The sequence below is a fragment of the Micropterus salmoides genome, unplaced genomic scaffold (assembly GCF_014851395.1).
Source record: "Micropterus salmoides isolate LMB-PRFRI ecotype aquatic unplaced genomic scaffold, ASM1485139v1 Ms_hic_scaffold_1364, whole genome shotgun sequence".
Lineage (NCBI taxonomy): Eukaryota > Metazoa > Chordata > Actinopteri > Centrarchiformes > Centrarchidae > Micropterus > Micropterus salmoides.
Genome location: NW_024040446.1, coordinates 77,204 through 92,675, shown reverse-complemented (window position 1 = coordinate 92,675; position 15,472 = coordinate 77,204). Strand labels below are relative to the sequence as shown.

Genomic DNA, 15,472 nt, shown 5'->3' with positions numbered 1-15,472 from the left:
TTTACAAGATTCGACTGTGAGAATCAGGCTACACCCATCGACTATTTGGGGTCAGCCCTATAGGCAACATTTTTTTTTTCTTTAGAATACACAAAATTAGTCTGCTGTGCAGCAGGGGGAACCGGAGGTGAGAGTCCAGAGGGTTGATTGGCTGAGCCGCTCCCTTGAGGGCAAAAAAGTTATTTCTTGCTGCTTGCCAACCGGATAGCAAGTGATACACTGTTACTATGGGTTTTTTACTTTTGCATTGCCAAAATGCTGGGATAGTTGTACTTTCTGATGCACTAATCGAGAAAGAGAAAAGCCTGAGCTGTGTTAGGTGAGGGATTCCCCACAAGGCAAACTACGTACCAGACGTCGCAGCAGGCGCTTTTGACGATAGAATGCGGATCGGATGCTGTAAATGGATCGGAAGTGCCGACACTTGCAGTTTGTGTTCATTCTTTCTTTTTCTTAAATTGAGAGGTGATCCAAATAAATGTAAATGCTTTTGCGGCGTCTCTACAGGGGAGTTGCGGCGTGATTCGTTGTGTTGGTTTGTTGTTTTGCCCCCAGTACCGCAAATGTCATGTGACTGAAAACTATGAATAGGCCTTGTACAACTATTTAAATGTGTTCATTATATTGTTTGTTGTAGCCTACAGTTTCCTGATTAATTTTAAAATGTAGGCTATTTGACATTTTTGATCTTTAATTAATAAGCAATTAGAGTCTATAGTCATGTCTCAATTTTGTTAGATTGACCAGTAACCAGAAACATTGTATTGATTTTATAATGGTATAAAACTAAAACGTACTCAAATCAAATAATAAATACATTCTCTCAATCAATTAATAATTCCAGCTCAAATGATCAAGGAGAAGGACAATAGAAGATAAGAGAAAAAGTAAGCACCAGTTCATGTACATACCACATATTCCCGCACAAGGTTTTCTGGATCTTCACCCATGTAGATACAGACTCCCTTAATGATACACTCTCGTCCTGGTCTACATCATCACACTGAAAGGAAACGTACTTATGTCTTCATGCAGCTCTTCTGCTTTATTTTAAGTCACTACTGCTGTAAACTGTCATAAAGTACATATTCTCTGAGAACATAACACCTTACACATTATGGTACAAGCCTTTCTGTGAGCTCTAAATCATACAGGAAGTAGATTGGCAGAAAGAGGAGGTAGAGAAAACTATGAAGATAAATAAGTAAATTAGAGGTGCTCGGATCAGGGTTTTTTGGGCCGATCACGATCACCGAAAGCAGTATCGTCATCCGTTACCGAACACCGGGTCTATTTGAAGCCTTTTATTTATCATGTAGCATTATACAGTAGGATGAAACGATTACCGTTTAACGATAAACCATGGTAAAATTCCCGCCGGTTATTATTACCAACACATTTTAATTACCATGATAACTGGGTTCGGTTACCGCACTATAAACTCACAGCAAACACTGTCCAGCATCAAAGTAAGCGACGGTCTCCCGGAAGCAGGTGCGCATGTGCAGAACGCAACGTGGATTTGTTTGGGTCAATGACAACACGGCAGAAGACAACACTGAGGAGATTTTTCAGTCACTCTGAAGTCTGGTCATAGTTTAGTTTTTATGAGAGTGCTGAGGGAAACTTGATTGAAGCAAATGAGCTTATAGTGAAGCAGGGTGAGTTAACTTTTAGCTTTGGTTTGTCTGTCTGACTTGCTAACAGCTTGTAAACTGAAGCTCTCAGTGTTGCTGCTCTTGTAAAACGCTACACGTTGTTCTGTTGCTGTGTGCGTCGGGTGTCAGCAGACTTTATTCGTCAACTGCATATGATAAACACATTACAGAGTTCAGTCAACTAACCAGCATATCTCATTCATTTTAAATCCAGTCAAATTAGTTGTAAAAGTGTCAGGAGAAACGCTGCAGACTGCTCTGTATTTATGTCATTTGTTGTCTTCTAAAGACTCACTGCATTATCTATAGAATATAAAATCTTGATAATGCACACTTAGATGGTTTTCATATGTTTAAAAAAAAAAAGGTATTGGCTGTTATTTTATTGTTTATGCAAACAAAATGTTACTTTTATTTGTAGTTTTCAATATAAATCTTATTGAAATGGTTTCGGTGTGTGTATCAGTACATTGTGATCTTTTTCAGAACATTTTTACAACAATGTGATAATACTGATAACCGTGATCATTTTGGTCACTATAATTGTGATCTGAAATTTTCATACCGTTTCATCCCTATTATACAGTATACTGTGTATTTATCATCTGTTAAGTATCATGAAATGACAACTGTTTTTTATTGCCAGGAAACATGGGCAACAAATGCCACTCCCTCTCTCTTAGAGACTTAAACCATAGCAGCCTTTGCCTGGTTACTGCAAACATTTTTTTAGCTTAACAAATATAGCTTTCCTGTGAAATAAACTACAAAAACAGAACAAACAGCATCTTTATAAATTTACTTCAACTATAAAAACTGCAACAAAAAAGGCTGTAGCCAAAATATTTAGGAGATAAAGGAGCACAGGCATCATGAGTCGATGATAAACTCTGAAACAGCTGCTTTTTGTTCTGGAAAGCTCAGGCAGGTTCTGTGGGTTTTAGGGGGTAGAGAGAGGAGTAGAGAGGGAGAGTGGGCTACAGAGAGGAGTCATAACTGTCACTATTGGGATTTGAAAATAAGGGAAATTTAACTAAATAAAAATGTTAATTCCATATTATACTGTTAGTACTTATAGTTACTATATTCATTATAATTTGGTTTACCACTAGCATAGGCCTAATATTATTTCAGTGGCTTGTTTTCATTAATTAAATCCTTGTGCAAGAAGCACAGTCTACATCTAATGTTTTACATAGGCCTACTGCCACTGGCTTTACCAGAGAGAGTAACACTTAAAATTTTATTTTATTTTATAAAGGTTAAAAATATGGGAGATTTATAGGAAAACATTTAACGGGAGGATACCGGCTGAGAACAGAAAAAAAAAAAAAAAAAAAAAAAAAAAGGAGAATCCCAGGGAAAACGGGAGAGTTGACATGACACGAGAGAGGAGTAATGTGAGGCTACATCCACACTACCACGTTTTTTAAAGACAGTTAACGATATACAATCGAATAAGATTTTTTTTACTTTTTGCTTTGCATGACTGATAAGACCGAATCAGAAAGCCAAATGTGAGTGTCTGTGTGAGTGTTTTTAAAGTCCTCTATTTTTGCCCACGGGGTCAGCACGTTTTCAAACTTCTCCGTTTTAGGTCTTCGGATTTGCCGGTTTATCTGGACTTGAGGCGGAAATGTAGCAAAAGCTCCCCGTTTAAGACAATTAAACTCTGGTAGCGGGCAGGCATGTGTGTGTGAGATGAGCACGACCGCAACAGTTTCACATGATCCTCCTGCTTGTTGCTCCGCTTGTCTGATTGCTGCTCAACTCTCATTGTAAATGATTATCTGGAGCACATCACTCGCTTCCTGTCTGAAAAGGACTTTGGTGCTAGCTAGCTTTGAAAACTGCTTAGACTGTGTAGTGAAACCATTTTAGCTGCCGTTGAAAATTTGTCTGGCAGGTATTGCATCATCTGATAGGCTTTTCTGATCTGCCTTTTTAGAGACCACCGATCAAACTAGTTAAAGCAATTATCGGCCGATAACGCTTGGTGAACGATCGATCGAAGAACCCTTAAAGTAAATAGAAGAAAGGTTAAAACTGAGACAACAAGATGCACAAATAGCAAAGGAGAAAGATGAAAAAGAAATGCACTTACAGCTTACTAGGCTTTCTGTACAATTTGAATGCCAATAAATTATGTGGCAACTAAAACATTCTACCTTTCTTCCAAATGTCTTAATGTTTTTCAAAAAGCAATCAAATTCCTAATGTTTAAGTTTTCCCATGACTGTGGGAGCCCTGTACCACTTACATCTGCCATTTGTGCAATGATTCTTTGTAGCCTTTTCCCTAGCTGTCCTCCTCTGTTTTGGAACAGCCTCATCAGGTTGTCAGAGTGGAGATCCAGCTGAGACAGGAACTTGGATTGAAGTGGGACGGTGGGGATTCTCTTGAATTCAGCGTTGATCTGAAAACGGGTAATAAGCACAAAGGAATCAGGTTCAAACGGTAGACATCCAGGAGAAAGCCACTATCACACATTCAGCAGACTAGGAGGGAGATAAAGCACAGACAAATTATATACAATCAGGTATATTAGCAGTGTACCAAGACTGTCCTTTTATCAACAGCAAATGCAAAATGAAAAACACAGCATGAAATAAGTCTTACCTCAGGGACGTCAAATAGGGCAGGCCACCTCGCCATGAAATCCTCCACCATTGGTCCATCACAAACTACTTCATGTCTTCTGTGTTCAAAAGTCTTTTCCATCTTGAGTTTCACAACCTCCCTGTTGTTCCTCTTCTTTACATCTAATAGTAGAGCTTTCTGCATGGCCTCAAGACTCTCCTCAGTTTCTGCTGTTGGGTATGTCGGGCAAAAATTCACCTCTGCTCTCTTTGCCTTTTTGACACCAAAGGCTGCACTGCATCTTCCTGCAGGTTTGTTTTTTAAAGAGTTCACTGTTACCTCTGGGCAACCCAGTTTTCTCAGGTGTGTGCGGTAGTTAGATATTTTAAACTGGTCTTCCATCCGCCACATCCACTGCAGGACCCCTTCTCAGTTAAACATGGATGTGTCTTGATAAGACTCTGGGCTACCTGTTCATCTCCTTATCACTGACATAAACTTTATACTGCACAATTTCCTCCACTAAACCATCAAGGATGGCTGACTTCAACTTGGGATCTGGAATCAGTACAGTGCCGTTTCGAATATAGGCTAAACTTGCCTGCTGAAGTTTTAATTCAGCATCATAGGAGAACTTAGGCACATGAAAAACAGCTGGCCAAGAAGACCGCGAGCTCGTCGACTCACTCGATGACAGTACATCTGTATCCACAGATTCAGCTGAGAGGGACGAAGAGTCACTTACAGAGGAAGACAAAGGGTTGAATGCTTGGGGTATTAGGACTGGAGAACCCATCTCATTATTATACGGCAAAGTTGGGGGCATTGCCATATCAATGACTCTAAGAGTACCTTTGTCTTCTGCTTCTGAAATTGAGGTAAGGTTGAGGAACTCATTTCCAAACAAGGAATCCATAAATTGAAGTCGAAAATTGCCCTGAAGTCCACACTGTTTCTTGACTTCAATCATAAGGTCATCAATGGATGCAGGGAGTCCATGGGAAAGAGTCAACCTCTGAGAGCTGCCATCAGTCAAGACGATCTTAAGGATCACAGGAGTCCCCATCTTCAAAGCTGTTTAAGGACACACAAATTAGACATCAGACATTCATACATTTTATATCTTAAATTCAGTGTTAAAAGCATACTTTTCCAATTTAAACAAATAGGAGGAAATTAACAAATAGCAAGATAACCAAAATAATACTGGGTCACAGCTCTAATTTAGGTTTATATCGCAGAGTACAGTCTAGACCTGCTCTTTTATGAGCGCTATGAGAAAACCGTTTTTATGATTTGGCACTATATAAATAAAATTTTAATACTTTTTAAAAAAAGATTAAAAAGACTATTTTAGACTGATTGTTGAATCACTTTTCCCCTGAAAAAAACCATCACTGCAGTTCAGTATAAAGGTTATTACTGTAAATCTGGTCCACATCAGAGGTCAGTGTTAGGTAGGAATATGGTGGGTTGTTAAACTAGATGATTGTATGAACTGTAATTCTAAAAGTTTCCTTTAGGTTAGACAGCTACTACAATTCTAATCATGACTTTTCCACAAAGAAATGGTGACAGGTATGTCTAAAGATTTTATGGGTTTTCCCTCTGAGTCACTAATGTGAGCTGCCTCAGTTTCCCAGCATGTCAGTATAAAAGCAGGATTAGCTTCAGTGGTAAGCTTAAGAGTCTTAATATTAGAAATGCTACCTCTGATGCAGAAGAAATTAAGTAAGACTGAACAAAATAAATTGAAAGAGGTAATGTTGAAATGACCTAATAAATTAAAATTTTAGACTTTTGAAAGACTTATGACTTAATCATTATACAATAAAATTTCAGACATTTAAGGCTAAGGAACTGCAGACACGCTGGAATAGAATTATGAAAGAGGGTAGGTTAGAACAGTTACACACACACACACACACACACACCTTGTTACTTTAAAAGTATGTGATAAAGGCAGGCAAAAGGTAAGAAGATGGTGCTGCACCATCCTCTAACCAAATTTAATAAAGTAGACAAAGCAAATTGTCCTGTCCCCCCCAGTTGCTAGCGCACCTTTGATTTCAATATGCCTTTTCAAAGTCACCATGCGGGTTGCTCCAATCTTGTAGTCAACAAGCGGACAAGTATCAAGGAGTTCACTGAGTGCCATGACAGTGAATGTTCTTGTGGGTGCTTGGCTGAGTTCAAAGGCTCTATAATGCTCTCTGTACCAACCACATAGCTCTTTGACAATACAGAATATACTCTCATGTAAAATGCAGATTTGGTCAATTTCACTGAATTCAGGCATTCCACCCACTGCTCTGTGGGCCAGTATCATTCCCTTCCTATATGTTATACCCTTGGTTGTCACACACTGTGCAAGGTGAACCTCAGGTGTGTCAGAGAACTTTTTCCTGATGACTTGGGCTATCTCCTCTTTGAGTAAGTCTACTGGTAGAGTGGATATAGCAGAGACCTCTAGGTCAGACTTGCTCAGAAACGGAGCGCTCAGATGGTATGCAATCATCATCTGATGCTTTGAGGCTAATGAGAGTGGCACATTCTTGAAGCAGCTTGTGTGTCTGATAACCTGCTTAAAAAAGCTATGCTTAGCCTCAAAGCGCATTGTCCACTGCCCAACAATTGGACCAAACAGCCTAATCATCTGGGGGTAGTGCTCCAAATAATGGTGTTTTGGAAGCAGCTTGATGTCAGGGAACAATTCTTTGTATCTCTGCCTGTGCTCAGTGATTTTACTTTCCAAAAAAGCCAGCGAGTCATCACTATGCACAGGGGCAACAATAAGCTCTGTAATGTCCTTCAGATCCATGAGAACAAGCCACGCAGGCTCATCTTCAGGTACAAGGGATCCAACCAAAAAAGGTAGGAAGCGGAGCAAGCTCCAGTTTTCATGAGCATTTCCCCCCACCGATTTTGAGCTGGAAAAACTTTGTGACACTACATGAGGTTTGTTTGTCTTGTCAGCCCATTTGTAGGGAAACTTCAGAATGGCATTGTTTAGGTCTGCTAACGTGAAAAGCTTTCTTGATATAAGCACTGTTAAGCAATGAGCTAGCTCTACTGGGATTATACCCTCAAAAACATCATGGGCAAGATCAGGTGGGGAGCCAAAGATGCCATTAAAATGAGACAGATTTTTTGTAAAGACGCATTCCTTTTTCACTCCACAAAAACCTGTACCTGTGTCTTGGGCTTGTCTGACATGGGCCTGATGAAGCTCCTTTGTTCTCAGACTGAAAGCACCAGATGCAACAGAATGTAGCTGAATATCAGTACTCTTTCCTGTGCAAAATCTGCAACAGTATTCCACCGAAAAACTCTGCATAAATCCTGCAACGCTGTGTGCTCCCAGGTTGTCTGCCACTACACTGAGAACTGTACCTTTAACTGACTCACCTAACAACGGGACATAAACACCCAGCTCCTCCAGAGTTTTCAGATCTTTTGGAAGAGGTTCAAAGATTTGATCATAACCGTAGGTTTTAACATCATCGGTTTTGCACAAAACTGACAGATAGATGACAATGATGAATGAGATCCCGGAGGCAAGTTAGCCAATACCCAATAAACAGCACAAAGCTTGTGTTTCTTTCGCGAGGTGCCAAGCGGGTTGCAGGTTTCAAAATCATCCACATAAAAAGTTAGGATGATCCTTGGCTTTTCTCCTGTGAGGAAACTATTTTCCCTAAATAGGGAACCATCTGTTGCTGACTTGAACTGATATGACACTCCAGAACATGTGCTCTCCTGTTTTTGATGGCCCTCGACAACTTCATCAATGATATCCTTTCTACACAACAGCTGTTGTAAGGACTTCAATATCGGTACATATTGGAAACTGCGTTTGTTTTTAGCATCAAGAATATATTCCACTGGCTCTACAACACTGAAGTTCTCCTTATAATACTTCTTACGCTGATATGCGGTACTGAGAGGGCCACCTTTTTGTATTGACCTTTGCACAGGATTACCAGAACAAATTGCATTAACAGTTTCTCTAATTATATGTTCATCGACAGGGAGGTTTCTCTGATGAAAGATCTCACTCACAATGTCACAAGATAATGGAACAGGTGCAGAAAAAGTCAAATGATAGAGTTCTCCTAAAACACATCAACAGCTGTGCTGGGCACATGGTCCAAATGCTCCAACTTCAGCAAAGCAGCTGCAAATCTTTGCTCTATGATCTTCTGCAAGTCCTCAGTTTGAGAGGGACTGTTTGAAGGAATGACCACATTTGACTGTTCGACGAACTCCTGAGTATTTTCCACCAATTCATTCACAGATGATATCCTGGTACGTATAACTACTCCAGGTTTAAAAATCAACCAAACTGTGAAGGCAGTGCTTTTGGTTTTTGTGTGATTTAAATGTGCAATAAATGTTTGTTTTAAAGTCGCAACCTAAAAACATACAAATGACAGTCTCATTTCTTTTGAAATGTGCATTTATATGAGCAAAATAATCCCTCTCTGATGCTAAATCACTACAAGCACAGAGTTGGCAATTGAATATTGCTTCCTCTTTGCAAGTGACCCCTGCGGAGTGAATTTTACTTTGGTGGACTATAAGGGCATTCCATGTCTTAAATGTGCATCGACAGTGCAGGTATGTACATGGAAAGCGAGAACTACGTCCAAAATGTGGATGCTTTAACTTGTAGTGATGCAAAAGATTGGACCTACTTGACACCGTTTCTGTGCAACCCTTACAACTCCACATTCCCACCACCTAGCCCTGTAACATACATCAAGATCGTCATTAGTCACATCATTAAAGCTCCAATCTGAAATTCATATATAATCAAAAAGGTCCACTGCACTACCAAAATTCAAAACACACGATGAAAATTTGCTATTACTTACAAATTGATTCATAGGCCTTTAAATACAAGGACTTTACTGTTTTTAATATTGTTCAAGACTTGTTCGTAAAGTGAATTATTGTGCAAAAAAGTGAAGTTTAAATTTTTCACAATAATCAACTGACAAAACATAATTGATACTTTCCATCTTTAACTGAAGCTCTACAGTTATTTTTGGAAATGTACTTCTAAGTCACAAAATCCAGATTTGGGGCTTTAACAGCCACACAAAATAAAATATAAATGACATCACTTACCACTATAAAGCCTTTGAGTATGCATTCTCTGCAAATAAAATGAAAGACCTATAAAAATATGTATAATCAGTGAGGTGAACACAAAAAACAAATATAACAAAAGTCAGAGCAAGATGCAACAGATATTAACTTTTAACGTTAAGTATTTTCTGTAATACAGTGCAATTTTGGAAACAATAGCAAGCTGAAAATAATTAAATAACTGTTAACTTAACGATTTATGGACGGCTTTTCAGTGTGTTTAAGTTTAACAACAAAAAGAGTGGATCAGGAAACTGAAATGATAACTTAACGTTACACACAATAAATACACATTGCACACCAGCCGGGAGAGTAAAGACTAGACTATATTGTCTATTCAGAACACTAAGTTAATTTAAGGCAATGTTAAATTACCTCTGATGAAACAGAAGTAAATATGATGCCGTCGCCTGCTTCCACCCTCAGGAGCGGATGAGCGAAGCTCGGAAATCCCCGCCAGCGACCAGCTAACGGCTGTCGGGACATTAAAGAACTGTTGTCAGCAGCGGTACCATCGGGGAAAAACCCTCGCTGACCACCTACGGTACCGCTGCTGACAACAGTTCAGGATTTCCCCGGGGTTAGGGCTTAACGCAACTTAAATAAAAGTCAAACTAAACTAGCTAGCGTTGGTTTAGCTAGCTAACGTTAGCTAAAAACAACTTCATTTACACAAACAAGTGACAGACTATTTGGGTATTACATACTACTGTACGAAAACAGAATCTAACGTTGGTGGAAATGTTGTCTACTTTAACACATAAATCAATTTGACAGACTTACCTTTTCAGTAATTTGAGGTCTTGGGAGGACATGTAGCTGCAGAGCTGCCGCTTCTTCCCAGGCTTGGCATCTTGGTATCCGATCTTCTTCTTCTTCTTCTTCTACTGGCTTTCCGGCAGACTAGATGCCTTACGGCATATTGCTGCCACCCACAGTTCAGTCTCGGTATCGCTTTATAGCACCTTCATTCTCAGAGGGCTAATCCTGTTGCAGATATAAAATCCATGACTGCTTCCACTATCCTTGATTGGTTCTCATGAGGATTCAAAATATCTCTCAATGACACTGCTTGTAGTCCATCTCCTGATACCTCAGAATACAGTTGTTCTCTTTGCCTTTTATACTGTTGACATTCCATAAACACATGATTAACAGTCTGTTGTTGATTGCAGGTTCTACAGAGCCCATCCTCATGTTTGCCTATCTTCGCTAGATCCCATGCAAATCCACAGTGTCCCAGCCTTAGTCTTGTCATAATTACAGCTTGTCTTCTGGATTTACCCAAGCAACTCTGCTCTGTCTTTACTTTGTTTTGTATTGCATAATAATGCCGGCCCTTTGTTTCCTTTTCCCACTGCCTCTGCCATACTACTATAGTGTTTTCCTTAATGACAGATCTACATTCAGTGACCCCAATACAAACTGCTAAATCAATATCTCTTTTCAGAGTCATTTTTGCTACCTTGTCTGCCACCTCATTCCCTTCTACCCCAACATGTGCAGGGACCCAGAGAAATCCCACTGACCCTCCAGCCTTTTCGATTTTATACAACAGAACCATCAGCTCCATAAACAGATCTGGCCGAGCTCCCATATTACTTCCTCCCAGAGTTTTTAACACTGAAGCCGAATCTGAGCATATTACTGCTCTCCTTGGTTGCACTTCCTCTATCCACTTTAGTGCCCATATAATAGCTAGAAGTTCTGTTGTATACACCGATACCCCCTCAGACAGTCGTTTAAGCTTTACATATTCATATTGTGGGATATAAAAAGCAAAGCCTGACTTCCCAGTTTGTGGATCTTGGGATCCATCTGTATATATCTGAAGATAAGTTCCCCACTGATTTTCCAGTCTTCGCTTTACCATATTGGGATACTCTGTGCCTTCATGATGTTTGATGTTATCCATTATACTAAGATCTATTTCTGGTATGGACATCAACCACGGTGGTACAACTGACCAGTACACTTGCGGGGCCACCCTTCCTCCTTCAGTCCCAGTTCCTCAATTTTTTTCTGATGTTAAACATAAAACATTCCTTCCTCCTTTTCCCTGATCCCCACTCCCACGCATTACTTAGAACTATTTTTGTAGGGTGTTCTCCTTTATGTGCCCATAATTTAACAATATACTGCATTGCCAATTTCTCCCGTCTAATTGACAATGGCATTTCCCCCATCTCTACCAACAAAGCTGGGACTGGAGTTGTACGGAGGGCCCCGCAACATAGTCTCAGTGCCTTAGCTTGTATTACTTCCAGCCTCTTTAAATGTGTATCAGCGGCTGTCCCATAACACACACATCCATAATCCAGCCTAGATCTTATCATTGCCCTGTAGATCATTAGTTGAGTATCTCTGCCTGCACCCCATGTGCTACCTGAGAGGGAACGCATTACATTTATTACCTTTTCACACTTATTTACAACATTATCTATCTGCTTTTTCCATGTTAGCTTCTCATCCAAATGCACACCCAAAAATTTGAACTCTTTAACCCTCTCAATTGCTTGTTCATACAAAAATAAACCACCACATTCATTTTTCTTATTACCAAATATTATATACTTTGATTTCTCCACTGATATCCTCAACCCCCACTTTTCACCCCAACTAGTTACTTTGTTCAGAGCTACTTGCATTTGCTCAGTTATTTGTTTGACATTCCTGCCCCTTTTCCAGATGGCCCCATCATCTGCAAAAAGAGATTTTCCAAAACTATTCCCAATTTCTTCAAATATATCATTTATCATAATATTGAAAAGGACTGGGCTTATCACGCTACCCTGAGGAGTTCCGTTATCGATACCTGTACCAGCTGATAAAGCATTTGCAACCCTAACTTGAATTCTCCTGTCCTTCAAGAAGTCTTGTATCCAGTTAATCATCCTCCCTCTGACTCCAGCCTCATATAGTTTTATGACAAGCCCCTCCTTCCATAGCATGTCATACGCCTTTTCAATATCAATAAACACCGCCATTAATACTTCTCTATTCACCATTGCTTTCTTTATATCACTGTCAAGGGACGTAACGGCATCCATGGTACTTCTCCCTCTACGGAATCCACTTTGTACTGATGTAAACCATCCCTTCTTCTCTAACTTATAAACCAATCTGTCTGTAACCATCCTTTCCATTATTTTACATAGGACTGATGTCAGTGCAATGGGCCTGTATGATCCTGCCTTATAAGCGTCTTTCCCTGGTTTCAATATTGGAACCACCAGTGCATGCTTCCATGTGCTAGGTAGACTTCCCTCTTGCCATATGTGATTCATTAAGGCCAAGATTTCCTCCAAAACTTTGTCACTAAGATTCTTAACAATCTCATAGCTAACACCATCCTTTCCCGGGGCTGTTTTCCTTCCTTTTCCAATTGCCCTGTGCAATTCTTCTAATGAGAAAAATAAATTACCCACATCAGAATTATCATTATTTATCTCAAGTTTGTATCGATTTTGCTCTAATATCTCATTTCTTTTCCTTATACCTGCTTCACCAATGTTAGCTCCACTGTGAACAGCTCTAAAGCTATTTTCACATAGCTTTGCTTTATCCAAATCACTTGTAGCAAACAATCCTCCCTCCTCTAAAACTGGCATTTTCCTTTTCCTATTACTTCCTGCCATACGATGTACTGCCCGCCATATTTCTGTTACTGCAGTCTCTGCCCCTAGTTTTCCACAGTATTTTCTCCAGCACTCTTTTTTTGCAGTCTTAATCACTCTGCGTGCTTTGGCTCGCAGTCTTTTATATTCTACTGCTTTATCTTCTGTTGGATGTTTCCTCAATGCTCTATACCCACAATTCTCACAAGTCTCTTACTGCTTTATCACAGTCCTTGTTCCACCATGGCACACTAATTTTCCTTTTAGAACACTTCTTTATCGGGATAGATTCAATTGCACTTTTCATAATTATTTCACATAAGCTGCTATTCCATTCCTCTATTGTCCCTTCCTCATTTACTTCCTCTATAGTTTTGTTACACTTTTCAGAAAAAATGCCCAATCTGCCTTACTATAATTAAATAAGTTTTGGTTACCCTGTTCTTCACTCAATAAAGTTTTCCCAAACCTCAATAATATTGGGTAATGATCACTCCCTATTGTATATCTGTCCAAAGAATCCCACTCTCCAACCCTAGCTAGTTCACTGGATGCTAATGCCAAATCTATATATGAAACATTTCCTGTTCTAATATCAAATCTAGTTGGCCTGCCATCATTTAAACAAACTAATCTCCACCTGTCCATAAATTCCTCTATAGTGCTCCCATTATTATCTTTTATTCTGCTACCCCAAAGAGGGTTGTGAGAGTTAAAATCCCCCACCCAAATGACCGGTGTCCCTACTTGTTCCATAACCCACTCCAACTCGCTTAGATTTATTTGCAAACAAGGATTATACATGTTTATTATGTTAATCCACCTGTGCTGTCCCCAAACTCTTACTATAACACATTCTAGTTTAGACATTATCTCTACATTTTGATACTGTACATCTGATCTTATAAATGTTGCGCACCCTCCCCCAGACTTTCCTTTTCTATCATATCTGTTACTTTCATATCCAGGAATCACAAAATCTAAGCATGGTTTAAGCCAAGTTTCCTGAATACATATCACCTCTGGTAGATCCTTAAATTCATCAACAAATCTCTAAAGTTCCTGTCCATTAGCCATCAAACTCCGTGCATTCCATTGTAAGATGTAAAACATCAGCAATTTAACTATCATCATTTATGTCCATGTTTCTTCCCCAGTACATTCCTCATTACTGTCAGTGATCTTTTGTTTTCCCCTACCTCTTTCATAAACTTCCAGTTTCTGTCTCATATACTTGTGCAACTCTTCAGGACCCATACATGCCTCTTCCAGAAATCTCTCTGCAGCATCCACCACCACTTTAATAACGTCAGATCTTCTGGTTTGGTCTCTAACTGCCCACAGAACATCTACCATGAATGCCAGGAATGACTGGGTTCCCACAATCTGCCTCACTTTCTCCCTATCAGGCTGGGAATCAGAAGGTACTTCAACTACCACTTGTCTGGAAGGTTCCCCCGTTCCCCTCACTTTCTTCAGGGCATCTGCATATGAGATTTTGCCTTCAACTCTCAATTTCTCTACTCCCACAGCTCTAACATGATGCTCACACCCCCTAAATGAAGATACATGATTTCCGCCACAGTTACAGCACTTGACTATATCAGCTTTACATTGAATAAAGTCATGGCTTCCTCCACACTTCCCACATCTTTTTTTCCCTCCGCATGCTGCTGCTTCATGGCCATAGCGTTGACAATTGTAACAACGCAGTGGGGGACGAATATACTGTCTCACTGGCAAGCTAATATATCCAAGGCTGACCCTTGCTGGCACAATATCTTGCTTGAATGTTAATAGCACAGCAGTACCGGTTTCTTTGAATCTCCGTACAGCTACAACCTCAGCTCCCTTTAAATTCTTCAAGATGTCACTCTCTTCTATCTCAAGGCTTACATAGATCACTCCCTTAGCATTTTTAGCCTGACCAGGAATAAAACATTCAACAGGCCTGTTAAGCAAATGCCGAACTTTAAGGGCATTCAACCTCTGATTATCATTTCTGCAAAAAACAAGTATATTCCCATTCATCATCATTTTAACATTTAGAACTTTTCCCATTTTGTTTTTTAGCTCCTCCGATAGTCTGAGTGGGTTTAAGGCTTTGTCACTTTTATCTTTGAATTTAACTATCATCCTAAATCCACCCTCCTCTTCAGATCTTGGCATTTTCCTTGTGCTTTGGGACTCGTCACTCTCACTTCCACTTCCATTGTCAGATCTATCTCTTTTTTCAGATTGTCTGGACTTTTTGTCATTACTCCCAGCACCATCACTAGTTTTCCCCTTCGGCGGCATAGCCCATCCCTCGTTGGGGAGCTGCCTGCTGCTTCAGCTCACAAAACAAACTCTCACAGGAGATGCCAATTGAGATATCAAATACTTGTCCCTTGTAAGATTAATGAGTCACAAAGTAATTTGAATCGCCCTCCAAACCGTACAACTCCTCCTAGCCGTGAATCA

The 15,472-nt window shown here is 39.8% G+C and overlaps 1 protein-coding gene across 18 annotated transcripts; it reads right to left on the bottom strand.

Annotated features, from left to right (window-relative positions):
* Positions 1 to 988: 988 nt before the first annotated feature.
* LOC119901551 lies at positions 989 to 11,371 on the bottom strand. 18 transcript variants are annotated; one of them, XM_038717110.1, is made up of 7 exons: positions 10,176 to 11,371; positions 9,768 to 9,945; positions 9,372 to 9,419; positions 6,300 to 8,987; positions 4,278 to 5,312; positions 3,919 to 4,074; positions 989 to 1,003 (listed from the first exon to the last, which is right to left on the bottom strand). In XM_038717110.1, exons 4-5 carry the CDS (start codon positions 7,573 to 7,575, stop codon positions 4,705 to 4,707), a joined length of 1,884 nt encoding a protein of 627 aa, XP_038573038.1. In that variant the 5' UTR covers positions 7,576 to 8,987; positions 9,372 to 9,419; positions 9,768 to 9,945; positions 10,176 to 11,371; the 3' UTR covers positions 989 to 1,003; positions 3,919 to 4,074; positions 4,278 to 4,704. The 18 variants fall into 18 exon arrangements, with proteins under 18 accessions (XP_038573038.1, XP_038573037.1, XP_038573041.1 ...); XM_038717109.1 differs by having other exon boundaries at positions 9,768 to 9,942; XM_038717113.1 differs by having other exon boundaries at positions 9,372 to 9,399; positions 9,768 to 9,942.
* Between the last annotated feature and the right edge of the window lie 4,101 nt (positions 11,372 to 15,472).